Source organism: Pseudopipra pipra, chromosome 29, assembly GCF_036250125.1.
Source record: "Pseudopipra pipra isolate bDixPip1 chromosome 29, bDixPip1.hap1, whole genome shotgun sequence".
Lineage (NCBI taxonomy): Eukaryota > Metazoa > Chordata > Aves > Passeriformes > Pipridae > Pseudopipra > Pseudopipra pipra.
Window position 1 is genome coordinate 260760 of NC_087577.1, and position 27409 is coordinate 288168.

General features: G+C 55.6%; 3 protein-coding genes across 3 annotated transcripts; all 3 read right to left on the reverse strand.

Annotated features, from left to right (window-relative positions):
• Positions 1-4418: 4418 nt before the first annotated feature.
• On the reverse strand, positions 4419-7836 carry LOC135403988 (keratin, type I cytoskeletal 9-like). The gene is made up of 2 exons (XM_064638441.1): positions 7100-7836; positions 4419-6198 (listed from the first exon to the last, which is right to left on the reverse strand). The coding sequence occupies exons 1-2, from the start codon at positions 7121-7123 to the stop codon at positions 5542-5544; spliced, it is 681 nt and encodes a 226-aa protein (XP_064494511.1). The 5' UTR covers positions 7124-7836; the 3' UTR covers positions 4419-5541.
• Positions 7837-8887: 1051 nt separating this feature from the next.
• On the reverse strand, positions 8888-11736 carry LOC135403993 (uncharacterized). The gene is made up of 3 exons (XM_064638448.1): positions 10868-11736; positions 10176-10392; positions 8888-10094 (listed from the first exon to the last, which is right to left on the reverse strand). The coding sequence occupies exons 2-3, from the start codon at positions 10375-10377 to the stop codon at positions 9091-9093; spliced, it is 1206 nt and encodes a 401-aa protein (XP_064494518.1). The 5' UTR covers positions 10378-10392; positions 10868-11736; the 3' UTR covers positions 8888-9090.
• Positions 11737-13669: 1933 nt separating this feature from the next.
• Positions 13670-16301, reverse strand: LOC135403992 (loricrin-like). Its single transcript, XM_064638446.1, has one exon. It carries the CDS (start codon positions 15103-15105, stop codon positions 13957-13959), a length of 1149 nt encoding a protein of 382 aa, XP_064494516.1. The 5' UTR covers positions 15106-16301; the 3' UTR covers positions 13670-13956.
• Positions 16302-27409: the final 11108 nt, after the last annotated feature.

The following is a 27409-nucleotide window of genomic DNA, read 5'->3' on the forward strand; positions in this document are numbered from 1 at the left end:
CCTCTCTCACTTCTGCTGCTGCTGCTGCGGCCACTGCGGCGGCTGCTTGATCTGCTGCTGCTGCTGGCAGGGCACGGGGGCCACGGGCAGCGGCACGGGGGCCACGGGCACCTGCCCGGCCCCGGGGGCCACGGGGCACTGCGGGGCGAGCACCACGACGGGCGCGGGGTCCTGCGCGGCGCTCACCTCGTGGCACACGAGCCCCTCGGAGCCGTGGCAGGACCTCTCGCGGTCGTGGCAGGAGGAGCCCCCGCCGTGGCAGGAGCTCTCCGAGCTGTGGCAGCCTCTGTTCTCGCGGGAGCACATTTTTTGGGGGGTCGGCGGGGCAAACCTGGGGAAGGAGAGAGGTTTGTCGTTAGAGGCGGGAAGTGCTTTCCCCGCTCCCATCTGGGGTCAGGTTTCCTCACTGTGCTCATGAGCCTGTCGGGGCTCAGCAGGATTTGCCTTTCTGCCCGTCCCGTTTCCCCAAGCTGGGGCTTCATCCCAGTGCTGGATCAACCAGGACCATCTGAACACTCTCATGAGCCCCCACAGCAGCCCTGAACCCCATTGCTGCTGGGCTCCATGAGCTGATTCCCTGCTCTCCCTCGAGCTGATTCCCCGCTCTCCCTCGAGCTCATTCCCCGCTCTCCCTCCAGCTCATTCCCTGCTCTCCCTCCAGCTCATTCCCTGCTCTCCCTCTAGCTCATTCCCTGCTCTCCCTCCAGCTCATTCCCCGCTCTCCCTCCAGCTCATTCCCTGCTCTCCCTCGAGCTGATTCCCCGCTCTCCCTCCAGCTCATTCCCCGCTCTCCCTCCAGCTCATTCCCTGCTCTCCCTCCAGCTCATTCCCTGCTCTCCCTCCAGCTCATTCCCCGCTCTCCCTCGAGCTCATTCCCTGCTCTCCCTCCAGCTCATTCCCTGCTCTCCCTCCAGCTCATTCCCTGCTCTCCCTCCAGCTCATTCCCTGCTCTCCCTCGCTGCACCCTGGGATGGTCTCAGGGCTGTGTAACGGAGGAGCAGAAGCTCCGTGGGATTCCAGGGTATCCTGAACCAGCAAGAGGCACCTTGGCGAAGATCCCAAGAATTTGTAGCCTGGAGGAGCCCTGGCACAGCTGGGAATTTACAGCCAGGACTGGCAGAGGAGCATCAGCAAAATGCCCTTCCAAAGCCAGGTGCCCAAAATGAAGCCCCTCCTGTGCCTTCCTCCCTCCCTGTGCCCTCTGCTCCCTCTGTCCCCTGGGCATCCGGGGCCAATTTCCTGAGGAGAACCCTCTGTGCACATCTCAACCCCTTCCTCAGGATTTCTGGGATTTCAAGGAGGCAAAAGGCATCCAGGATGTGGTTGAGCTGAAAGCTGCTCATGCTGCTCCTTCCTCTCCCAGTTTAAATCCACTTTTTCTGTTCTTCCTAAATTTCTTCAAGGACAGCTTAATACTTTCAGCTTAAGGAGCTTAGTAAAGGGGTCAGGTTTATAAATGCAATTAAAATTCCCAGCCTAAGCCCAAGGTCTTATGAAAGACCTGTTTCCCATTCATTCCCAAATCCCATTATTTATTTTTCTTCATTTCCAGTTTGTCCTTTGAAAACTAGAAAGTGCTGGAATAATCCCAATATATTTACAGGTGATAAGAACAATAAATTTGGCTTCTCAGCATAGGAAGTCCTGATTTTTGAGAGCACAAAACGGCCCCAGCCACAGAGCCAAGATTTGGCTCCCAATACCCCCAGTAAATATCCCCAGATGCATCTCCCTAAGAGCAAAGCCCAGCTCAGCACAGCCAATTTTAATCAGAATTAAAAGTTAGTGGTTGAGCAGCAACTTACCTCAGCTGTGAAGGCTCTGGAGAGGGAGTGGAGCTGAGTGAATGAGCTGCTCTCCCATCCAAGGACTTTTATACAGTTCCCAAATCTCTTCCTGAAAATGCAATCACCCCCTGGGGAAAGATGACCGAGGTATTTACAAAACAGCCACACCCCTAATTACCCATCACCTTCAAAAGCTTATTCAACCCGATTTCGGTGATTGACTTGTCATCCCGTGGATTGTCTTCCTCCTTACACACCTTTAATTGCCACCCTGGCCCCTGCAGGTCGTAATGCCCAGCAGTGAAAACCCTGTGGGTGGGTCGCCTGTCTCACCGTCAGGACAGGATGAGTTTTCTGTTGCAAAACGGACGGCAAAGGTGGTGCAGCTCTGGGTTCCATCTCCTCCCGAAACCTCTCCCCTGCAGTCTGGCAGGAAGGAGAGGCCACGGGGCCCAGTCCTCTCTGACTGGTTTTGGTGGCACTGGGCTCTCGGGCAGTGGAGGAGAAGGAAACCACTTTTGTGTCCTCACCATAAAAAATGGCCAGTTCTTAGAAAGCCCTCGTTGCACCTCCCCCAAAAACACCTTTAAGGTTGTCTTCACCCCGCAAGACACCTGCAGGCACCAGAAACTCATCAGCTGAGGGTCCCTCTCCATCTCCTTTCTCTGACAGGGTCATTTCCCAGGGCAATAAAAGCAGGATAAGGAGCCTGTGGTTCTGAGAGCTGTGACAGGGCAGTGACCTGGCAAGGCCAGGCAGCTCAGGCCACTTTGGGAAGTCTTGGCTTAGACCTGGGACCACCCCAAAATGTAACGTGGCTTCCTCAGCACGAGGGGGGAAACTCAAAATGAGAAAGAACAGGAGAAGAACTTCACATGAGGTTGAAGTTCTTTCCGTGGAGCCCTGGAACAGCTGCCCAGGGAAGCTGTGGATTCTCCCTCTCTGGAGACATTCCAAACCCACCTGGATGTGTCCCTGTGTCACCTGCTCTGGGTGACCCTGCCTTGGCAGGGGGGTTGGACTGGGTGGTCTCCAGAGGTCCCTTCCATCCCCAAAATCCCACGATTCTGTGATTCTCTACCTGTGTTCATCCACTTCACACCTCATTTGTGGCCATTTCCCTCTTGCTGGCACAGTCACCATGCCAGCTTCCACCACTGGCATTTTTCCTGGCCAGCCCCAAGAAACCCCAAAGTGGAATTTCTCTCTGCAAATCTCTGTTTCTGTCCCATTTTAATCTTTCCATGTAGCTGTGATGGGAAAGAGGTGCCCACAGCAGCCTCTTGTGCAAACCTTGCACCCGTGAGCAAGCTGTGAGTAAAGCGCCGGCTCAGAGCCCACGTAGCTCCCCACACGTCCCCGGCTCACCCGGCTCTGCCCTGGGGCAGGAAGGGGGCAGCTGGGGGCAGAGCAGCTCCTGCAACCCCGGGGCACCGGCCCTGGCACCGGTGAAACCCTCTGTGCAACCAGGGCTTGGCGACGGCGCCGGTTCCTCCTCTGCCCTCCCGTCACCACCGTGACCGTGGAATTTGGGCAGGGATCACGTGTTCTCACCCCCTTGGCACCAGAGCTCCCTCCTGGGAACCACGGGGCTTGGTTGGGCAGAGGTGGCTGAAGCCCAGGGGCGGCTCCCACTCCAACAATCCCCGGAGTTTCTGTCCAGAGGCGCCAGCTGGAGACTTTCATGCCGTGTTTACCCTCAGCTCCACGAGAGGGGCTGCGGCGAGCACGGACACGCTCGGGGATGAGAGTCCCTCGTTATCAGGGCTGTCGGGACAGGGAGGACTCGTTCCTGCCCTGTTGCACAACCAGTGGGGAGGGAACCTGGCTGTGCCAACACATCAAACCCACCCTGGGCCTCCTCCCAGCCCCACGTCGGAGGGGAGCTCTGGAAAAGGCTGGTGGGATGCAGCTCCAGCTCCTCCTGCTCAAGCCCTGGGTGTGAGACCATCTGGGTCTGTTAAACTATTATATCACCTAAACTTGTGGAGTGCTCTTGGCAGAAGCCTCCAAAAACCGGCCAGGAGGGACAGGGAATAAGAAATGGACTTTTAAAGTGTTTTCTATTTCCTTTGGTTTTGGAGGGATTGAAATTTTGGGTGGTTTTTGGTCAGTCAGTTGAATAGACACAAAGATTTTCTAGTTTTCAAAGAACCCCCCAGACTTGGTTTTCTGGAAGTCTCCTGGAATTTTTTGGAGCTTTCAGAGTTCTTTTACTACTTTTGATGCTCTCAGGTGAATTAGGGAAAATTACAGAAAATTTTAGATTTTTAGATTTTAGAAATTTAAGTAGATTCAAATAAATTATAAAGCTGCCTAATTTTAGAATGGAATTTAATGTGGCTGGTGTGAAAATCTTGTGTAATGTTCCCTGCACAATGGTCTTAGAGCATTTTACAGTGTGAAGGATCCCCAAACATGGGTTTAGAGCTGAGAGGATTTGAGCCTTTGGTGTTTTCCAAACATCAGGACAAAGTTTTCTGGACTTCTACTGAGCTGAAAGGGCCAAAATCCCCCCAGGTGGGTGAAAGCAGAACGGTAAAAAATAACCAGTGTGATTTCACGTCTCACTTTTAAATGGGCACAGAACTGGGGGTGGTTTTTTTCCTCTGGAACAACTATTTGGGTGAGTCAAACAACCGCAGTCCTGGCAGATGAGACGTTTGGCAAAGGCGGGATGTTCAACCTCCCCCGCGCTGCCCCGGCACGGAGGAACCATCTCTTCCTAAGCTGTGCCTAATTTAGGGCCTGATCCCATCCAGAGATGTCGTGAGGGAGGTTGTGGAGCAGAAGCCAACGAGCTGGTTTGAGTTGCCTCACACTGGGGGTGACGTGCTCGAGTTGCACCATCCCTGCAACTCCCTGGGACAGGAGCCCGGCGTGGAATTGTTCCCAGGTAAACAACCTTTCACTCCCCAGGTCACGCTGTAAATAATAATCAGGCGGAAAACCCCCGGGAGTTTTGCATATCTCCTTCATTTGGCTCGTGGGGTGTCCCTGGGGGGGGTCTGGGCAGGGAACAGCTTTTCCATGGGGAGGGAACAGCTCTGACTTCGGCAAGAGGCAAATTAAGAACAGAATCCCAGAATCCCACAATAGTTGGGGCTGGAAGGGGCCTGTGGAGATCACCCAGCCCAAGGCAGGGTCACCCAGAGCAGGTGACACAGGGGCACGTCCAGGTGGGTCTGGGATGTCTCCAGAGGGGGAGATTCCAAGCCTTTCCTGGGCACCTGTCCCACCCTCCATGGAAAGAAGCTCTTCCCTGTGCTGAGGTGGAACTTCCTGAGGTTTAGTTTATGGATATCACTCCTTGTCCTGTCTCTGGCACCACTGAAAAGTCTGGCACCGTCCTCTTGCCATCTGAACCTCCTCTTGCTGTTGAAAACACTGTATTTTAATTCCATTAAAACCAATGTTACATTTCAGTGTGGCTCTAAAATATACACAAAAAATGTTGGCAGAAACACTTTGTCCTGTGGAGATTCCTCGAGGATCTGTTTGTGCTTTGGGTGAAGGAGCCAGAAATGAAAGAAATCATTCAAATATTAAAACTACGCCCAGGCTACGGAGTTTTATTTTCCAGCCCGTGATCCAAAGGGACACGGAGAGAGGAATCTTTTCCTGTCACCAGTCACAAACCACTTCTCCCAGCAGTGCCATCAGCGGCTCAGCCCCGTGTGAGGGACACGAGGAACACGTGTGGTCATGGAAAAGCCCCCCTGTGGCCCACCCAGGGGCACTTCTGGGGGGTCAGTCACTTCTTCTGCCCGGGGGGCCAGTGGCTTTTCTGTTTGCACTGCTGGCTCTTGGTGCTGGGAACGACCACGGGGCACTTCTGCTGCAGCACCTGGGAGCACCCACCCCCCCCGGGGCTGAGCTCTGGGCCCGAGACCCCCCCGGGGGCGTAGCCAGACCCTCCACTGTAGTACCCCGGTCCCCCAGTGCCCCCCCCTGCCGAGGCATCGCTGGGGGGGGCAGGGAATCCGTATCCGGACCCTCCTCCCAAATCCCCAGGGTGGAGGGTGGACCCCCCCTCGCCCCCCAGGCTGTGACCCCAGTCCCCTCCTCCCCCCCTGGGGGCATAAACGGGGACTGTGCCCCCCGTGCCCCCCCAGCCGGCCGTGCCCCCGCAGCCCCCGCCGGGGATCACCACGGAGCCCCCCCCGCCACACGTGTAGCCCCCCGAAACGCTGTAGGGGGGGGACGCCGGCACGGGGGGGCAGTAGGAGGGTCGTGGGCTGTAGGAAGGTCTCCGGGTGTAGGTGACTGAGCCTTCCCTACCACAGGAGAAGGAGGCGCGTCCGAGGGGGTCGGAGAAGCTCCCGGAGCAGAACCCTCCGTGGTGCAGGGAGATGTCCCTGGAGTAGCCCCGGCGCCTGTGGGCACATTTGGCTCGGAGGCACCGGTAAAGCTGCGAGAGGAGAGAAAAAAAAAAACACCCAGATTTGCCCAGTTTCGCTTCATTTCGCACCTTGGCAGGTGGGGGGGGTTCAGGGGTTCAGGGGGTGTGGAGGGTTCAGGTGGTGGGGCAAGATAAGCTTTGTCAGGGCCTGGGGCAACTCCAGCCTTCAAAGCAGGGCACTGCCGAGCTCTTGGAGAGCATGGAATGGTTTGGGTTGGAAGGGACCTCAAAGGTCATCCCCTTCCAACCCCCTGCCACGGGCACGGACACCTTCCCTAGACCAGGTTGCTCCAAGCCCCTGTTTTTCAAATCCAAGGGTATCTGGACTCTTCCTGGGATAGTTTTCCTCCTTTTTATCTCCAGGGTGTATTTCCAGAGGCACATTCTTTTACCATCTAAGAACTGCCCTGGCTTTCCCCACTCACCTTCATGTCTGCAGCTGCAGAGCTGCAAAACCAGCCAGGATTACCCTTGTTTCTGTTTTCAGCCTGCTGCAAGAGCAGTGGATCAAAGTTTCCACTCCCCAGGACATTTCTGGCTCTGTTATTGCACCCCCAAAGGTCTTTTATGGAAGGTAATTGGCCCAGACATAGAGGTTTGTGGCCATTCTGAAGCAGAGCTTGTTATTAAATAATATCAAAAATGGGTCCCAGGCTTTGCAAGCACTTTCAGACCCACAGAGGTTGTGCAGTCACCACGTGCTGGTCCCACCACAGACTAATCTGGGTTTTGCCCTCTGGCTCCCAGTCTGGTGACTGGATTTCACCTTTCTCCCTGAGGATTTGATCCATCCAAAAGAAACTGTCCAGATCCCAAGGACTTTGCTCAGGCAAGCACAGGTCAAGGTCCCAAAGGAAGGTGCCTCCCATGAATATGAATTAATAAAGTCTCAGAAAAAAATCAGACTTACCTTCTTGAGCCATAGGAAACACATTTAGAAGGTAAAAGTCGACTGAATGAGGAGCTTTAACAGCCTCAGGACCATTTATATGGTGTTTAACATATATGGGAAGTGAGACACCCTCGGGAATGATAAGGATTATTTACCTATCAAAGTGGGATTTCAGTGTTTGACTCATGGCGACGATCCATATCTCCCTTCACCCAGTAATTGTTACTCCTGCCTAATGAGCCCGTTCCTGAGCTCCTGCCCTGGGCTGTGGAGGAACATTCCGGCCCCCAGAGAGGTGGGGGAGACCCGGGGGAGGTGGGTGGGAACGTGGGTGTAGGGGAATGCAGAGGATTAGGGAGCGTGGGGCAGAGGAGCAGCTGGTGGCACTTTGATCCCTCCAGCAGCTCCCTGGGGGCTCCAGGGGGAGCTTTCCTGAAGGAAAAACATTTGCATCCAAACCAGAAGGTCACCAAAAGGGACTGATTCCCCAGTTGGGAATTCTGCAAGGCTGCCAGAGATGCTCTGGGAGGTTCATGAGAGAACTGGGGAGGTGAGAGTGTCCTAATGCTCAAACCCAGCGTGGCTGGTGTTTTAAGGCAGGATCACACCTCCAAATGCCTGCCCTCCTCCTTTCTCATATCCTCCTTCTGGCTTGGAAAGGGGGCTCGGGGTGGTCTGGAGGGTTGCAGATCTGAGCTGCATCCCCACCCTGCTCCAGCCTGGCTCTGCAGAGCAGCTCGTGCACTTTGGGCCAGTCCTGCTCAGCTCCAAGGGATTTTGCTGTGGTGACAACAAGTCCCAGCTTTGGCCAAAGGCCAAGTCTGTGGGGCAGAAAGCCTTGCCCAAGGGGCTGGTGCTGCCACAGCAGGTTGTAAAAGCCTGGGCAGGGAGGGATTTGAGGCCTGGAGGCATCTTTTGGAGTGTGTGGAGCTGCCTGAGGGACTTGCTGCTGGTTTTATTTCCTTTACAGCCCAGGGCTGATTTGGCTCCCTCAGTGTGTGGGGCTTCCCTCTGGGAACAGATCATGGAATCCCAGAATCCCTGAGGTTGGAAAAGCCCTCTAGGATCATCCAGTCCCCCCCCTGTGCCCCATCCCCACCTTGGCCCCAGCCCAGAGCACTCAGTGCCACAGCCAGTCCTGCCCTGGGCACCTCCAGGGCTGGGCACTCCCCCACCTCCCTGGGCAGCCCCTGCCAAGGCCTGAACACCCTTTCCAGGGGGAAATTCCTCCTCATGGCCAACCTGACCCTCCCCTGGCACAGCTTGAGGCCGTGTCCTCAGCTGCCCTGAGGTTTGCAAAGCTGAAGGAAGGGGAGGGTGGCAGGGACGTGATGTTGTTGTTCACTCTGGGCATCCACAGCTGCTCTTGGGCCATCCCCAATTCCAGCTCCTCTGAACTGAGCCTGGTGGGCCTGGTCAGGTCTCCCAACAGCTCCACAGATGTGGCCATTGGGTGCTGGTGCCTCAGAGGATGTGGGACCAGGAGCTGGGGTGGCTGCACCATGACCAGGCACCAAAGGGGTGCTGTGGTTATTTGGCATTTTGGGCTCTGCTGTTCCTCTACCAGGTAGAAAACGAAGGTCCAAACACTCTGGGGCAATAAACTGGGTGACTTTAGAGCTTCACCTCCAGCAAAGCACCACTGAACCCATCATCTCCTTTACAAGAAGGAGTGAAGCACCTCATGAGATGGATTTCCACCTTCCAAGACCAGGAGATGCTGGTTGGTAACATGAGAAATAAACAAACTTCCCAAAAAAGGCAGTTTTGAGCTATTATAATATTTATTAGATACAAAAAGGGCCTTTGGAAAAGCAGCACAACGTTATCAAAGGCCTCCCAACACCAGCAGCAGGGCACGGGGTAAGTCCTGGCGTTCTCAGCACAGGGATGCAGCATCCAGGGAAGAGGAGAGGACACAAGGGAAGGACCAGGCAATCAGAGCCAGGTCTGGAGGTGCCCCAGCAGAGGCTCAGCTGGTCCTGCTGGACCTGGAGCTGCCCCAGCTGTCACTTCTGGCCGGAGGGGAAGCAGCAGCTCTGCTTGGACTGGTGGGATATGCTGGGGATGGCGATGGGGCACTTCTGCTGGGAGGACTGGGAGGACCCTCCAGAGCTGATGATGATGGTCTGGCCCGAGGAGCTGCCCCCGGATCCTCCCCCGCAGCATCCAGAGGATCCTCCACCACCTCCCACGATGATCTTCCCTCCTGAAGAACCCCCACCACATCCTCCTCCTATGCCATAGCTGGATCCTCCCCCACAGTATCCAGAGGAGCCTCCACTGCCTCCTCCCACAATGATGGTCTTTGACCCTGATGATCCACCACCGTACCCTCCTCCCACTCCATAGCTGTACCCTCCACCACAGTATCCAGAGGAACCTCCACCACCTCCACCTACAATGATGCTCTTTGATCCTGAAGATCCACCACCATAACCACCACCATATCCTCCTCCTATCCCATATCCTGAGGAACCTCCACCACTGCTTCCCCCTCCAATTATGACCTTTGCTCCTGAGGAACCACCTCCGTATCCTCCTCCTATGCCATATCCTGAGGATCCCCCACTGCAGCATCCAGAGGAACCCCCACTGATTCCACCTCCAATGATGCTCTTTGATCCTGAATATCCACCCCCGTACCCTCCTCCCACGCCGTAGCCACCACTGCATCCTCCACTGCCTCCACCTACAGTGATGGTCTTTGACCCTGAAGAGCCATAACCACCATAACCACCCCCGTATCCTCCTCCCAGCCCACAGCTGGATCCTCCACTGCAGCATCCAGAGGAACCTCCACCACTGCCTCCACCCACAATGATGCTCTTTGATCCTGAAGAGCCACCACCGTACCCTCCTCCTGTCCCATAGCCTGAACACCCTCCACTGGAACCTCCACCTCCAATGATGACCTTGCCTCCTGAGGACCCACCACCATATCCTCCCCCTATCCCACAGCCACCGCTGGATCCTCCACTGCAGCATCCAGAGGATCCTCCACTGCTTCCTCCTGCAATGATGACTTTGCCTCCTGAGGACCCACCGCCGTACCCCCCTCCCAGGCCTGAACATCCTCCACTGGAACCTCCACCTCCAATGATGACTTTGCCTCCTGAGGACCCACCACCATACCCCCCTCCCAGGCCATAGCCAGAGGAGCTCCCGCAGCAGGAGGAGCCCTGGGACTGGTAGCTGGAGGAGCTGCCCCCGTGGCATGAGGAGCCCCCGCTGTGGCACCCACTGGACTGGGAGGACATCCCGTGGCAGCCTCCGGAGCTTTGTCTGGAGCACATCTCAGAGCTGGGAACCTGCAAGGAACAGCACTGTCAGAAAGGAGAGCCTTGGAGGGGCAGCTGAGCCTTCACAGCAGACAAAAAAATGGAAGAGGACCCAGGAAATGCCCCTTTTGCCCCATTCCTGGAGCTTTAACCTCCCTCACCCTTGTGAGCTCCCTGGGAGTGCCCTGCAGGGCACAGCAGTTACAGGAGCACTCTGTGTGCAGGGAGACCGTGAGCACACATGTGCACACGTGCTCTGACACGCTCCGAGCTGGCAGCCTGAAACACTTCATCCCTCTGGATGCCCAAAACTCCCAGCAGCTGAAAATTCAGCCCCCAGAGCATCGGCTGCAACTCCCCCCTCTAAGGAAGGCGGTTCTGTTGGCACATCAGGTGGGTTTCTGGAGCCACCACAGTTCCCTCGTTCAAAGAACCCTCAAAGACCGGCTGGTGGAGGGATCTCCCTGCACTGGGGTTCCAGAATTTTCCGTATCAACGGCCTTACCTTCAGTGGATCTGGGAACCGTGCGATGCTCGGCGGCGGGTGAGTGAGGAGCCCTGGGATGGGTGAGCTTTTATATCGTGTACATCGCGCTCCCGAGGGAAGTGAGACACCCTAAGGAATGCTGAGAGGTTTATTGACAGAGAGCTTGGCTCTGGCTGCCTCCTTCTTTGACTCACTTGCAGCACAGGGGTGATGGGAAGGAGATGCATCAACCACTTTCTGCAGCACAGTTTATAATTCTATTTAATGATTCGCTTCCGGGAGCTTTGCCCTCAAACGCTGGGGGCAAGCGGCTTCTTGGGGTCTGATCTGGGGGCTCCCTGATGTGTTTCTGATGAGCTGCAGCTTCTTGGGTGCTCAGCAGAGAGTGGAGATGCTGAGGGGTGGAGGCTGGAGTGAGTTTGGGCCAGAGAGTGATGGAAGGATGAGGGTGAAGGATGTGCTGGAGCAGAGCTCCAGAGAATTTTGGAGAAGGGAGTTTCCTCAAGGACTGGCAAGAGGGGGAGCTGGATGGGGAGCAGGAGTATGTCCAGTATGTCCTTTCCTGCTGGGAAAGGCTCAACAGGCCAGAGGTACCTCCTAGGATGGAGAGCACTGCTTTGGAGCAGCCCAGACCCATTTCAGAGGACACTGTGAGGGTGACAGAGGCAAGGGGGACATTTCCCCTCATCCTTTTGGGAGCCCGAAGTGGAAGGGGCTGTTGGACTGAGCAGAGAGGTCTGTGCTCAGCTCCAGCTCCCGGGGTCCCAACCTCCAAACTGGAGTGAGCGAAGTCTTGAAACCCTTCTGTTGGCAAAGATGCCTTTGAAGCCCATCAAGCCCCTTCCCTTGAGCTCTAGAGTAGGAAACATTTCCTCTGCCTCAGCAGGACCCATTTTCTGAGGGTCCTCACTGACCAACCCTCCCACACGTGAGCTGGGGAGTCACCTGGGTATTTTCCTTGCTGCAGAGGGACAGTTTGCCAGCACAGCTGTCCCAGCACTCATCCTGCCACTGCGTCACGCGTGCTTGGAGCCTGACAGCAGATCCACCCTGCTGGGACACTGAGCAGAGAGGGAGTAATCGGGGATTTTAGCTGTGAGGACTCCTGACAGCAGCAGGTCCCAGCCCCGTCACCATGAATGTGATCTTGGGAGTGCACACACACCCCTCTGGTATGGGGACAGGACCATCAGCACCAGGAACACTCGTGCAGGAGGGGTTCCTTCCCTTTGCTTTGGACTCCTTCCAGTGCAAAGAGCCCTATCTGTGCTCTCATCAGCAGATCTGAGGTGTCACCGCAGTCCTGGCTCTCGCTGAGCGTGGGTGTTGTACCGCCGAGGATCTCAACACCGTGATCCCTTCCGTGCACTGACGTGTAGGGACTTGCACAGAGGGACACCCAGGATTAGCAGCTCATCAGCACACAGGGACACCCAGGATTAGGAGCTCTTTGGTACCCAGGGAGGGAGGAAAGGCCGTGGAGGCTTTTGGAAGGAGTGGTGAGAGGGGCTCACAGTCCAACGATGGATTGTGGAGACCCCAAGGTTGGACCCTGCAGGGACTGGAAATGCTGAACCTGCAGCACATGGACTTGTTTGGTACCTACCAGGTGTGGAGGAGAAGTGTGGCTGGATCCAGAGCTGCTGGAGGGGTCGGCACTGCCACAGCCTCTCCCAGCCCACAGAGCGACTCTGATCCCTGCGCTGGGTAAAGGGAAGGGGGGAGGCAAAAGGCTTCGTGGTGGAGGCTGCCCAGATTAGGGCCACGCTGCCCAGGGCTCTGCCTGGGCCCTCCTCTGCCCTGCAGTGCCATCACCCCCAGGGTGGGCTGGCAGGTCAGGTCACCTTTCAGCCTCACCACTGCAAACACCTCACCCTGGGGTGCGCTGCTGTGAGAGAGGAAGAACCCTTGGCCAGATCCCAGAGTCCCTTTTCCCAGAGCTTCCTTCATGCCCAGCAGTGCCAGTGTTGATAGTGTGGGACACGGTGAAGGTACTGCTGGGGTAAGAAGAACTCCCCAGTTTTTGTCCAAGAGGCAGAAGCTGGTCAGTCAGGATCCCTCAGGAGTTTGAATGGCAAATGATTCCCTTTATTCCTGATTCTGTTTCCTCCCCAACAATCGTGTTTGTGAGATGGACAAAACCCCTCTGGGCTTCAAGTTCACTGGACTCAGGACTAATCACACCTGTCCCAAAGGTGGCTTTGGGAGTCCTCTGAGAGGACTTTCCCACTCTGAGAGGAAAGCAGCCCTGTCCTGGGCTGCATCCAAAGGGGTGTGGGCAGCAGGTGAGGGAAGGGATTCTCCCCCTCTACTCTGCTCTGGTGAGATCCCACCTGGAACAGAGTCCAGTTCTGGTGTCCCCAGTGTAAGAGGGACATGGAACTGTTGGAGCAAGTCCAGAGGGGGCCATGAAGTTGATAAAGGGACTGGAGCATCTCCCCTATGGAGAATTGTTCCCTGTGAGGGGGGGGAGGCCCTGGCACAGGTTACCCAGAGCATCTGTGGCTGCCCCATCCCTGGAAGTGTCCAAGGCCAGGCTGGAGCAACCTGGGATAGTGGAAAGTGTCCCTGCCCATGGCAGAGGATGGAACTGGGTGAACTTCAAGGTCCCTTCCAACCCAAACCATTCCATAATTCCACGACTTTCTGCTGATTTCTGCACCCAGCCCTTGGGATTTCTTTGGGAAGGGAAAACTGAGGTGGAGCAATTTCCCAGGTTAAAGTTGCAAACCTTGGGGGATGTTATTTGCCAGAGGGACAATGACCATCTGCTTCCACAGGGAGGTTTCTCTCAGGGAAGATCTGTCAACAACCCCCTGCTCCAGCACTGGAGGCCGGAGAACATTCCACAGCGGAATCTTTTTGATGCATTATTCATTTTTTTGGGAAGTAAACAAGGGCCTGACAAAGGCTAAAAGCAACCTCACACAACCAGTTCTGTCTGGACACCGAAATCTTTATTTCCTGTCACATTGATGGCACAGAGGAGCCACCTGGGAATTCACAGCTCTGGGATGTAGCACCAAGGGGACACGAGGGCAGAGGGAGCAGCAAACTGGGAAGGCACAGCTGGGCTGGTCCTGCTGGACCTGGAGCTGCCCCAGCTGTCACTTCTGGCCGGAGGGGAAGCAGCAGCTCTGCTTGGACTGGTGGGATATGCTGGGGATGGCGATGGGGCGCTTCTGCTGGGAGGACTGGGAGGAGCCTCCGCCGCCACCTCCAGAGCTGATGATGATGGTCTGGCCCGAGGAGCTGCCACCAGATCCTCCCCCACAGCATCCAGAGGATCCTCCACCACCTCCACCTCCAATGATGATCTTCCCTCCTGAGGATCCACCACCTGATCCTCCCCCACAGCATCCAGAGGATCCTCCACCACCTCCACCTCCAATGATCTTCACTCCTGAGGATCCACCACTGGATCCTCCTCCGCAGCATCCAGAGGATCCTCCACCACCTCCACCTCCAATGATCTTCACTCCTGAGGATCCACCACTGGATCCCCCACCGCAGCATCCAGAGGAGCCTCCTCCACCTCCACCTCCAATGATCTTCACTCCTGAGGATCCACCACTGGATCCTCCTCCGCAGCATCCAGAGGATCCTCCACCACCTCCACCTCCAATGATCTTCACTCCTGAGGATCCACCACTGGATCCCCCACCGCAGCATCCAGAGGAGCCTCCTCCACCTCCACCTCCGATGATGATCTTCCCTCCTGAGGATCCACCACCTGATCCTCCACCGCAGCATCCAGAGGAGCCTCCTCCTCCTCCTCCACCCCCAGAGCTGATAATGATCTTCTGGCCTGAACCCCCACTGCCCCCCCCGTATCCTCCTCCTATCCCGTAGCCACCACCGGATCCTCCCCCGCAGCATCCAGAGGATCCTCCACCACCTCCACCTCCAATGATCTTCCCTCCTGAGGATCCCCCACCGGATCCTCCCCCGCAGCATCCAGAGGACCCTCCACCACCTCCACCTCCAATGATCTTCCCTCCTGAGGATCCCCCACCGGATCCTCCCCCACAGCATCCAGAGGATCCTCCCCCTCCTCCTCCACCGCCAGAGCTGATGATGATCTTCTGGCTGCCACCGCCGGATCCTCCTCCGCAGCAGGATCCACCTCCTCCCCCTCCTGAGCCCCCGCAGCAGGAGGAGCCCTGGGACTGGTAGCTGGAGGAGCTGCCCCCGTGGCAGCAGCAGCAGCTGTGGCACCCGCCGGACATCCCGTGGCAGCTTTGCCTGGAGCACATCTCAGCAGCCACCCTGCAAGGAACAGCTCTTTACTCAGGGCAGCCACCACCCTGCTGGATTTCCCGCAGCAGCCCAACAACACTGTGCAATGTCCAGAATCATCATTTAAAGCCTTTTATCCCAAAGCTGTTCCGTGTCCCTCTCTACACTGGTGAAAGACTTTGAGGAGCATGGGATGATTCTGCTGCGTCCACAGGAGATCTAAATCCGTGTGCCCTCCCACCTCCACCCACCAGGCCAACTTCACCAGAGCATTTCTGTTTTGCAGGAGGGGGAGAGGAGAATCTCTCCGTGGGGCAGAACTGGACTTACCCTTCTGGGCTCTGACCACGTTCCCCACAGAGCAAAGCCGAGCGAATGAAGCCCCGGGAGATCCACCAACTTTTATATTGCTTTTCCCAGGTGGGAAGTGAGGCATCCAAAGGAATGGTGATGGTTTATTTACTGAGCAGTGTCCTCCTTCAGCCCACTTGTCCTGACTCACGGGATCAGAGCGATGCCTCTCCAGTGCCTCACTTCCTCGGCTGCGCCGCAGGTCCCGCACGTGAGCTCCGCTCCCGAGGTTGAATTCCCAGGAAGGATTCTGGAACTCGGGTCAGCACCCTCCACTCCAACCAGGAGACGCTGCTGGGGTGGGGACCGACAGCAGAAGGGGCTGTGGAGCCTCCTGTTCGTGGTGTGTTACAGGCTGGGGACACATGGGGGGGTTGTTGGGGTGTCCTGTGCCAGGAGTTGGACTTTGATGATCCTCGTGGGTCCCCTCCAGCTCAGGACATTCTATGATTCCATGATTCTCTGCCCAGGAAGTGGAGATGCCCAGGGAAGTGGAGGGGTCTGCACTGTGTGGGAGTGGTGCTGCTGGGGCAGCAAAGAGATCTCCCATGGCTGGATTCCCCACTGCCCCAGCGGAGGGTGGACCATGACTTGGGTTTGACTCCACACTGGGGCCAGGGCAGAGGTCAGGCAGGTTTGGTGCCCCCTCTGGGAGGAAGGGTGACACCTATTTTGGAGAGGAGTTAAGTGCTGCAGGTGGGAGGTACCAGGTCCAACATCCACCCTGTGCATCAGTATCTTGGTGGAGAGTGACCCAAAGCAGGAATTCCTCCCTGTTCCGGAGCAGCAACAGCATTTAGGAACGTGCTGGGCTCCTGCTGTCAGGCTGGGAGCCTCTGAAACTTGGCTCCTGGTTTCCCTGGTCCTGGGCCATTTCTGGGTGCAGGGGTGTCTGACAGCAACGCTCCCACCCCCCTCAAGTGGGACCCCAAACCTTCCCTTAGCACTTTGTGGGTAACCTCAGTGTGCAGCTCCCAGCCACTGGTGTTTTAGCACCCTGGGACTTCCCATAATGAAATCCCAGGAAACTCAGCTATTCCTGTGGCAACTCCAGCTGGAGGAGCCCACCTGGACGTGGTTTGAGACTGGTTGTACCCCTGAGGTCCCCGTGGGGGAGAGGGCAGAGGGTAGAGGGACATGTAAGATGTGGAGGAAGGTCACTCCTGCCTCTCCTGGGACACCTCCAGCTGTCCATCATCTGCCTCACACACAACAGTTCAGGCAGGGAAGGTTCATTTTCTTTCCCTGTTAATTGCCAGAATCAACCACATCAAAGAAATCCCTTCCCACAGGGAAACTCCCTCTGAAGACTCATCCCTGGAGCTGTGTTTTAGCCCTGTGGGAATGAGGAAACCCCTGGTTATTCCAGAATTAGAATCCCAAGCCCTTGGAAGGGGTTTACTGAAGTCCTGGCCCTGCCACTGGCTCCACTGGGGGTTCAGAGCTGGAGAGAGGGTTGGAGAAACCCCTCATTTCTTATCCACAGCTCCTTGGGGCAGCTCTGAGCACCACGTGTGGGGCCTCAGCTTCACTCACACCTGTAATAGCACCTTTGGAGCACTTTCTGCTTCTCTTGGTAGCAGAGGTTTTGCATCTTCTCTCTCCTAAACCATTTAAAACTTCCTTGGGCATCACCAGACTTTTGGGTGAGGTAGAGGGGCTGCAGTGATTAACTTTGTGGTACCTCCTCTGACGGGCAAAAGTCGGGATCATCGCTGGCAAGAGACAATAAAAGATGACCTAAGAATATTTAATGAACCCAAAGGTTTTTTTACAGGTGGGTTTCCACGTTCTGGAGCTTTATTGCAACAGCCTCAGCTCAGAGTGAAATCCTGGTGATGGAAATAAAGCGACCAGTGTCGGAAAATCCAACCACTCACACTCAGGAACTCTTGAGAACTGCAAGTTTTATTGTCTTGTGCAAGCACCAGGAAATCGAGGCAGGGAACAGGCCCCTGGCTGGAAGTCAGGGATACACAGCACCAGAGCTTCTGCTCAGCTGGAGAGCGGGATGGAAAACTCCCAAGGGAAAGGAACCAGCAATAACTTAAACTCTTAAATTGAACAGAGGAAGAAATGTGAGGCTCATTCATATCTTGGACTTCCTTGGCGTGAGAGTCCAGTGTGCAGCCACTACTTGCGTTTGATCTGGGGTGGAAAGGAGATGGGCTGGGTCTGCTGCTGGATGGACCCCCCCCCAGAGCTGGAGGAGCCCCCTCCACCGCCTCCCCCGATGATGCAGATGGACCCCTGGCCTTGGTGGCCTGAACCACCTCCTCCTCCTCCTCCTCCACCACCTCCTCCACTAATAATGATGGGGCCTTGGCCCTGGTGGCCTGAACCACCTCCACCACCTCCTCCTCCACTTCCACCCCCAATGCAGATGGGACCCTGGCCCTGGTGACCTCCACCACCACCTCCACCACCTCCACCACCACTAATAATGATGGGGCCTTGTCCCTGGTGGCCTGAGCCACCTCCTCCTCCTCCACTTCCACCCCCAATGCAGATGGGACCTTGTCCCTGGTGACCTCCACCACCACCTCCACCTCCTCCACTGCCTCCTCCTCCACTAATAATGATGGGGCCTTGTCCCTGGTGGCCTCCACCACCACCTCCACCACCTCCTCCTCCTCCACTAATAATGATGGGACCTTGGCCTTGGTGGCCTGAACCACCTCCACCACCTCCTCCACCACCCCCAATGCAGATGGGACCCTGGCCCTGGTGGCCTCCACCACCACCTCCACCACCTCCACCACCACCACCTCCACTAATAATGATGGGGCCTTGTCCCTTCTGGCCTCCACCACCACCTCCACCACCTCCACCACCTCCTCCTCCACTAATAATGATGGGGCCTTGTCCCTTCTGGCCTCCACCACCACCTCCACCTCCACCACCTCCTCCTCCACTAATAATGATGGGGCCTTGTCCCTGGTGGCCTCCACCTCCACCTCCACCACTCCCACCCCCAATGCAGATGGGACCCTGGCCTTTCTGGCCTCCTCCACCACCTCCTCCGCCACCCCCACTGCTGCCTCCCTCAATAATGATGATGCCTTTGCCCTGCTGGCCTGAGCCACCTCCTCCTCCTCCACCTCCACCACCTCCTCCACTAATAATGATGGGGCCTTGGCCCTGGTGGCCTCCACCACCACCTCCACCTCCACCACCCCCAATGCAGATGGGACCCTGGCCTTGGTAGCCTCCACCACCACCTCCACCACCTCCACCACTGCTGCCTCCCTCAATAATGATGATGCCTTTGCCCTGCTGGCCTGAGCCACCTCCTCCTCCTCCTCCTCCCCCTCCGATGCTGCCACTTGGGATGCAGATGGGAATATGGCTCTGGTGGCCACCTCCACCTCCTCCCCCTCCTCCTCCTCCTCCACTGATAATAATGGGACCTTGGCTCTGTTGCCCTCCACCTCCTCCTCCTCCTCCTCCTCCTCCTCCTCCAATAATGCAGATGGATCCTTGGCTCTGCTGGCCTCCTCCTCCTCCTCCTCCTCCTCCTCCTCCTCCTCCTCCTCCTGCACAGGAGTGGATCTGATACACGGCCCCACCGCCGCTGCCGCCGCCGCCGCCGCCGCAGCAGCCGCCTCCTCCTCCATGGCAGGACGATCCCTGGCTCTGGTATCCAATGGATCCTCCTCCACCGCTGCTGTGGCAGCAGCAGCATCCTCCTCCTCCTCCTCCACCGCCGTGGCATCCTCCTCCTCCTCCGCCGCCGTGGCAGCCCCCGGACTGCTCAGACACCCCTTGGCCATCGCCCTTCTGCTGGTGGGAACCCATCGTCCCAAATGTCGTGGAGTCCTCCAAGAGAAAGGAGAAAAACAGGCCTGAAGAACATCCAGGGGGAGGGAAACTTGTGTTTCTTGTGCCACCCCATCCCCTCCCAGTGGCAGCTCAACACAGGGTCCACACAAGGCCTCGGCTTCCCTTTTTGCTCCCTCCCTCACAGCTGAGGCAAAAGGGTATTTTCAGCATCAGGAGTTAACACATTAAAAGGAAAAGCTGGGAAGTTTTCAGCTTATTCCATATCAAGTCTTCTACAGAACTGCCTTATCCATATTTAATTCCCCTTTCTTTATCTAGGACAAGTGCAACCAGAATAATTCCTTAATAATTCCCTCTTGCAGCAGGTTGTCAGAGTGACACTGCAAGAGGCACACGAGGCCCTGGTGCTCCAGAATTACCCTCATCCAAGTGTGGTTTGGGAATTTTGAAGGGAATGCTCGGGGATAGGGATTAAAATTCCACAGCTACAAGAAACAAAGAACACGGGTCATCATTTGCATAACAATAATTTGGTTGAGCTTTGAAATTCTTCATCTCGGTCTCAAAGGAGCACAGTGAGTGCTTTATTTCTTGCTAAAAATAAGAAGGAAGAGGAAGAGCCTGTGGAAAAGTTATCAGCAATGCAAAAGAAGGGGGGAAAAAAGCAGCTGCACCGAGTTTCAGCAGCTCCAGGTCACTCTGAAGGGTTTGATGTGTGTCTGTGCCCAAGGGATGCTCTGAGGTTTGAGCACTTCTTTGGTACTTGAATCCCCCCCAACCCACGTCCTTCTGCTGGCAGAATAATTTCTCTTCCTCTGACAGGCAGCTCTAAAATGAAAGGTCAATGAGCTGAGGTGTCCAAACTGCTGGAGGACAAAGTGGCTCCTCCAAGAAAAAAACCTGGTCAAAACCCCAATCCTCTCCCATTTAGACAAAAGGCTGGAAAATGAGAATAATCTCCCATTTTGTGTTTCATTTCTTTTGTTTCCCACTCTTTGCTAAGAACCTGCAAACCCTCTTTTTCCCGCCCTTTTTCCTCAGGATTAACATTCCAGGAGCTGTGTTTACGTGGTGGCACCACGTGATGTTGGGCCCAGGGGAATCCAAGGGGCTCCAGACACCAGGTTTTCTGTGTCCCAGCTCTCCACTTTTCCTGTGGGATTACATAATCCCTGAACTGTTGGGAAAGAAATAAATTACTGCAAATGAAGAGGAATTTTTGGACTGTGAGACCCCAAAGCCGTATTTCTGCCACCTTTTCCAGCTGAGCATCCCAAGCCTGATCAGCCCAGTGAGTTCCCATCAGGAAATATCAATATCTTACCGTGTCCCACGGCACGAACCAGTGGAAAGGAGTCAAATGGAATGAGGGAACGTGGTGTGGGAGAACTTTTATATAGTATCTAGTCCTCCTCTAGGAAAGAAACAATGATTGATTTATTTACCAGCCAAGCCCCACCCCAACTACCCACTTAGCATAATCTGGGGCTCTGTCATTTGAGATCGGTATCTCCCTTCCTTCCACCACCTCTTTTGTTTTCGGCAGCATTAAAATCGCTGGATGGCTCCACCCACTCCAAGCAAAGTGAGGGAACAGGGAAAAGCAGAGGGGCTGCTGCACTGCCAGGATGGACAAGTGACTTAATTCCACGTCCCCTCACGGAGGGTCCAACGTTCCAGAGAGGGAACACGAGGGGGGAAAGAGGCACTTTTGCCTCTGTGGATGAGGGTAATTTATTCCTCATTCTGGCCAATATCCTGAACCCCCAGCCGTGGCCCTGGCGTGTCATTAACTGTGTTGCAACCCTGGATTATACGTTATGGGTGACACCCACGTCACCCCCACGGGCTGTGGGGACACACGGACTCCAATGAGTCCGGGGAGCTGCAGCTCCCCAAAATCAACACATGATGCAAAGCTGGGAGGCTCCGGGTCATTCACAGCCTTGGAGGGTTTGACCTACAGAGAGCGGGGGGAAGGAACCCAGAGAGCCAAAGAAGCAGGGAAGGGGCTTTGGGAATTGGGATTGTTCAGCTTTGGGGTGACCCAACTGTGACCTTACAGGACCTGAAGAAGCTACAAGAAACTTGGGGAGAGACTATTTCCGAGGGCCTGGAGTGACAGGACAAGGGGCCACATCTCTGCAGTGGACAGATAAATATGCAACAGCTTCTCCTTAAACCTTGTAGAAGCACCAGAACAGGGAAAATCCCTTTTGCTGAGAGAGAATAATTTATTGCACTCAGTATTTTACTACACTTGCCCCTGGGTTAAGAGATAAAAGGGGTTTTCTTTATTCTCTTCTTGTAGCTCCTCAGCCCTTCACTGCAGGGGAATTCTGAATAATTTGCTCACACATTCCATGCCTCCCTTCTGCCAAATTGGAATTATGACAAGCAGCAGCAGCAAGTTCCTCCAAGAAAACCCTCCAGCTCCAGGCAGAGTTGGAAGGATCTTTCACTCAGATGTCGATGATTGAGGCAACGGGAACGTGATTTATGATTCCAGAGCCGTTCCTGGTGCCACCCAAGTGCCTCCTTCCTGCCCTGGAGCACGAGACTGCTCAGCCTTATCTCATCTGGGCACTGCTGCAGCTCAGACAGGGCCCTTCACCCTCACCAACCCCCCCAGTGTGGCCTGCAGGGAGGTGGCATCACCACCAGTGGCAGAGGACAAGGGACCCTCTCCCCAGGGCTCTGTTAAAGGCTCTCATCTGAAAGGCATTTCATGGGATTCCTGCAGAGTTTCAGCCGTAAAACTCCCCAGAAGTCTGTTATTAAATCTTTAAAATCAATTTAATGGGATCAATTCCACGGGATCAATTAAATCCCACTGCCTGCCATTAAAGCTTTTGGAAGTCTCTCAGCCAGTGTCACTCCCAGGTGATGCTGCTCAAGGTTCTCTGGCTGCTGGAGGGGACAAGGATGAATTTCCAAGTGGGAAGAGCCAAATAAAGTTAAATGACATAAAAATCCCTTCCCCTCCCAGCCTTTCCCCAAGGTTTGGGGCAGCATTTCCTACGACACCCCAGTGATGTTTGCCAGGAACCCCCAGCTGAGACCATCCAGCTCCTCTGGGATGTGTCCAGCTCCCAGGGGGGTGTCCAAGCCCCTCCATGGCGTGGCTGGAGCAGGGAGAGAAGTAGGGCAGGGGAACCAGATGTCAGGGGATTCAGTGTTTGTCTGAAAACCAAACGCAGGGCTGTGGCTGCAGCACATACTTAGCATATCTAGAACAGCTTGTTTATCTCTGCTCTGGAGGTCAAGGGCGGTCAGGAGGCAGTGGAAGAGCTTTAGCACGTCCTGGCACATCCAAGTTGGGTCCTGGGATTGGAGGTGCTGGGGAGGGGGGAATAACAAAGCTGGATTTGGGTGCTCCAAAGGAGCACAGCCCTGGGGAGGGAACCCTGAGTGCTGCGTCCAGGGCTGGGGCCCTCAGGGCAAGAGGGACCTGGAGGGGCTGGGGCGTGTCCAGGGAGGGGAACAGAGCTGGGGAAGGGGCTGGAAAACTCCTGAGGGAGCTGGGGGGGCTCATCCCAGAGAAAAGGAGGCTCAGGGGGGACCTTCTCACTCTCTCCAGCTCCCTGACAGAAGGGGGGAGCCGGGGGGGAATTCGAGAACACATTCCCACATTTCACCAGCAAAGTTAAATGCTCACATTAAATTAATTAATTAATTTATTACACTTCACATTAAATAAAATTAGCTTTAAAGCCAGTCTCAGTCCTGGCTGAGCTCACTGACATCTCTCATCTGTTAATTACAGAAGTGTTTTGCTTCCAACCAGCCGCTCCTTTGCACTGATGAAGGTCCCTCTTCCAAGGCATAAAAATGGGAGTTTTGCTACTTAAGACTGGAAATCAGGGAAAGCAGAACTGTGTCTCCATCCTATGCAAAGGGCAGAGTGATACAGAATTACAGAACCATGGAATGGTTTGGGTGGGAAGGGACCTTAAAGCTCATCTCATTCCACCCCCTGCCATGGGCAGGGACACCTTCCACTGCTCCAGGTCGCTCCAACCTGGCCTTGGACACTTCCAGGGATGGGGCAGCTTCTCTGGGCAACCCGTGCCAGTGGCAAAGTCTCAAACCTGGGGGTGAATCCAAAGCTTTAAAATCTCTGCCTGATGCTTCATCCCCAGGGAAAGCCCCAGCTAAACCCCCCTGCAGAGGCCGAGCTCTGCAGCAGTTTGGGGTCAGAGCTCCCTTAAGTGATTTCATGCAGAGACCCCCAAACGATGCCCTGTGCACTGAATATTTGGGCTTCCTCTGAAGCACAGGCTGGAGCTCCCAGGGCTGTCCCAGAAGGGTGGAGTGGGATTGCCACAGAGCCCTAAGTGCTCTCATGATGCTCGTTTACCTCCTGATTACATCCTGGGTGTGGGTTGGGAAAGAGGTGTGTGATCCTCACATCCGTCCTGCTTGGAGGAGAAGGCCCCACTCTGGGCACCAGGTGGGCTGGATGTGCCCCCAGGAGACATCTGGGCACTTCCTGCAGCTCTCCCATAATTTCCTGTGTTAGTCCCTGTCCCAGCTGTGTTTGTGGCACGTCACAGGGTGGTGGGGTGAGGATGGGGAGGTGGTGGGATGGACCTTCATCTGCTGGTCCTTGATGTAATTCACCTCACCCTCAGCCTCCAGTTTGCCCCTCTGTAGCTTAATTTGGCAAACCCTTTAATGACATGGGCTAAAGCCCAAGTCCCTGCCACGTCCATCGAGGGACTGGGGGACACTTTTCCCAGCGAGGTGGACACAGAGCAACTCTCAGGGCACAACATCTCCCCTGTGCCCCCAGCTGCTCTGGGCCTTCAGGGACTGGGCTCAGTGGTCCTTGAGAAGGGCAGGAAGAAGACTCAGAGCAGCCTGATCTCGTCACTGCCACCACAGCCAGACCTGCCCTCCCTCCCTCGGTGCCAGACCTGGTGATGCAAGAGTTGGGATGTTGGGATGACAGACACCCAGACAGGAGGTGAGCACGTGGCTGTGCCCAGCAGGGAGGCCACCCCCGGTTCATGGGGGTGCCCCCAGCTCTGGCACAGTCAGTTCCTGCATCCTGAGGCCACAGATCCCCCTCCCTCCAGCACAAACGGCTCTTCTCCTTCCCACAGTCTCACTTCCCTCCCTGCCCATTTCTTCAGCCAAGGCACAGCCTCCCTCTCTACCCACTTAATCCTCGGTGTCACACGGGTGCAGGAGCTGGAAATGAAGGATTAGTTTTAATCTGGAGCTGCTCTGCCTCCACTCCTTGGGTTCTGCTTTTATTCTGGGGATCAAAGCTTTCAATCCTCTCCTCAGTGCCAGCTCTCCCTCCCCAGGTCTGTCCACTGAGAAACTGCCTTTTTATGGTACTAAACCACCTGTGACCTCGGCTGGGGCTCCTTCTGGGAGGATTTCTCCTGATTTCAACACGTGGTGTCACTTTTATCTCTCTGCCAAGGGATGTCAACACAGTGACAAGGAGCTTTGTGTACCCCAACCAGAACAACTTTCCCCAGTAATTAATAACCAATGGCTTTGGCAGCTGAACAGTCCATTGTCCAGCTGTGGCTTCCTTTCCCAGTTTCACTTTTATTTGTCCCTGCACTTTGCCACACACATCAAAGCCATGGGCACACCCCGTTTTCCACGTCCTTCTCTCCCCCACCTCAGTTCCTCATTCCTCCAAAGCTCGTTGGGAAATTATTGGTGCTACCACGGGAGTTTGGGAGCCATGGAACAGGGTGACCTGGGACAGCACTGCAGCTCTGGGAGGGCAAAGCTCATGGTAACACAACCTTGTCTGGCTTTAAACCACAGAGGCCACAACAGAGGAATGTCCTGCACATCAAAATGTTCCCAACTGCTCTGGTCAGGACCTGAAAAAATTTGGTGGTGTTTGAGTGCAGGTCATAAGTTGATAAAGGGACTGGAGCCCCTCCCCTGTGCAGACAGGCTGGGAGAGCTGGGAATGTTCAGCCTGGAGAGGAGAAGGTTGTGTGGAGACCTCAGAGCCCCTTCCAGGACCTGAGGGGGCTGCAGGGAAGCTGGAGGGGGGCTGTTCCTCAGGAACTGGGGTGACAGGACAAGGGGGGTGGGTTCAGTCTGACAGAGGGGAAATTTAGGGTGGATATTGGGAAGGAATTGTCCCCTGTGAGGGTGGGGAGGCCCTGGCACAGGTTGCCCAGAGAAGCTGTGGCTGCCCCATCCCTGGGAGTGTCCAGGGCCAGGCTGGAGCTACCTGGGATAGTGGAGGGTGTCCCAGCAGTGTGTGCAAACAGGAATTATTACTTTTAAATAACTCCAATGTCTAACATTTCAGAAAAAGTGGAAGAACACTTGGGAAAAAAAAATCAAATCTGCGTCTTTCTGACCAACCCCAACCTGGAGCTGAGACTGAGCGAGGGAGGCAAGAGGCAGATAAAGAAAAGAGAGAGATAAGTGAAACTTGAGCAAGAGCCCTGCACTGGATGTGCAGATCTCTTATCACACCCACAGCCGCAGCACTGCAGATTTTGTAATGGGAGCAGAGATTGGGGCACGAAGGGAAGGTGAGGAAAGACACCCCGGTGGTGCCTCCAAGCCCAGGGCTGCCCTTCCCTGCACGGCCCTGGTGTGGGCAGCCACGGGGGGACACAGAGCCAGGCACGAGCCTCACGCTGGGGAGCACTGAGGGAACCCCAAACCCCTGGTTTCTGAAAGCTCAGCCTTGGTTTTCCTCACACACAGAGCCTGGGCTTAAACCCACCCAAAATCCCACAGTAAAAAGCAACTTCCTTCCTCCAGACAGCAATCTCTGTTGGTTGTGTAATTCCAGTTCTAGTCAAACCAACCCCTCATCTCTGGTATTGGAATTCCCACTCGGGTGAGCAGAGAGAGCCCCAAACCTCTGTCCCTTTGTCGGGGGGAAGGACCATTTCCTTCTGTTCCCAGCGGGGAATGGGACACAGAAGGGACCCCCAGCCCACAGAGGCATCACCTCCTGAGCCAGACTTCCTGTCCTGCTAAGGGAACACCTGGTGTGCCAGGCAGTTATGGACACTCAGGCCGGAGATTCCCAATTCACCCAGCTCAGGGCTGTGGCTCGGACACGTCCCCGCTCCTGGGAGCACGTGGCAGGATGTTCATGGGAAGCATCTGCCCACTGCCCGACCCGCTGGCACTGCGTGGGAGCAATAGTTTGGAGTCCTTTGGCTCTAATGAAGCTGTTCCTGGGTTGGGGCAGTGTGGGGAGAGCCAGGCCTGGCATTTTTTCCCAGCTTATTTGCACAGCAGGAGGGAATTCCGCTGCCTCCCAGTAACCTGGGCTAGTGGGAGGTGTCCCTGCCCACGACAGAGGGGTTGGAATATGACCTTTAATATGATTAATATGGTTAAAGATGGTCTTTAAGGTCCCTTCCAACCCAAACCATTTTGTGATTCTATAATTTAACATTTCAAGTTCTCCCTAGAGGGAACCTCACAAAGAGGGACAACGAACCCCTGTGGTTTCGTGTTGTTTCGCTCCCAAAGATTGGAGCAAGTCCTTCTTTTCATCCTGCTTTGCACCAAACCTTTTCTCTTCGCCCTCAGGAGTTTTCCAGGGCCCCCCCCAGCAGCTCGTGGGCATTTCCCCGTTCTCTCCTCCTCAGGGAGCATTTCTGAGATGCCAGGAGGGCTGGCATTGGGGTGTCATTTGTCACCTGGGCACCAGCAGGGCTCCAGCTGCGTCACAGCCACCCTGATTCCAGTGGCCACCCCGGATCCGTGGGGACGGGGAGCAGCCCCTCGGGAAGAGGGGGAGGAGGGAGCTGCTCCTGGCCCGGCCAGTCCAACGGCATCGCTTCCTGTTTTGCTGTCCCACCCAGCCCTTACTGGGTCACCTGCCCAGTTCTTGCCCTGTGACACTGAGGCAGTTTCCTCCCCACGTTATTCAGCTGCTTTGCTCCAGCCCATTCCAATTACAGGCATCAAATGGAAAGTGTTAATTGCTCCATTCATTATGGGCAGGAGTCACATCCGACTGGGGATTTGTTTGCCTGGGAACTCCCCACAGGCCTGGCCAGGCTCTGAGCCCAAGATGAGCTGCTCTGGCACTGAGGGGAGGGCAGCTGGAGTAAGGAATGGCACCCACATCACCAGCACAGGGGACCCCCTCCACTGACCCCCCTCAAGGAGCATTTGCTGACCATGCAGCTCCCTGGATCAGGACCCAGAGCCCACCAGAACCAG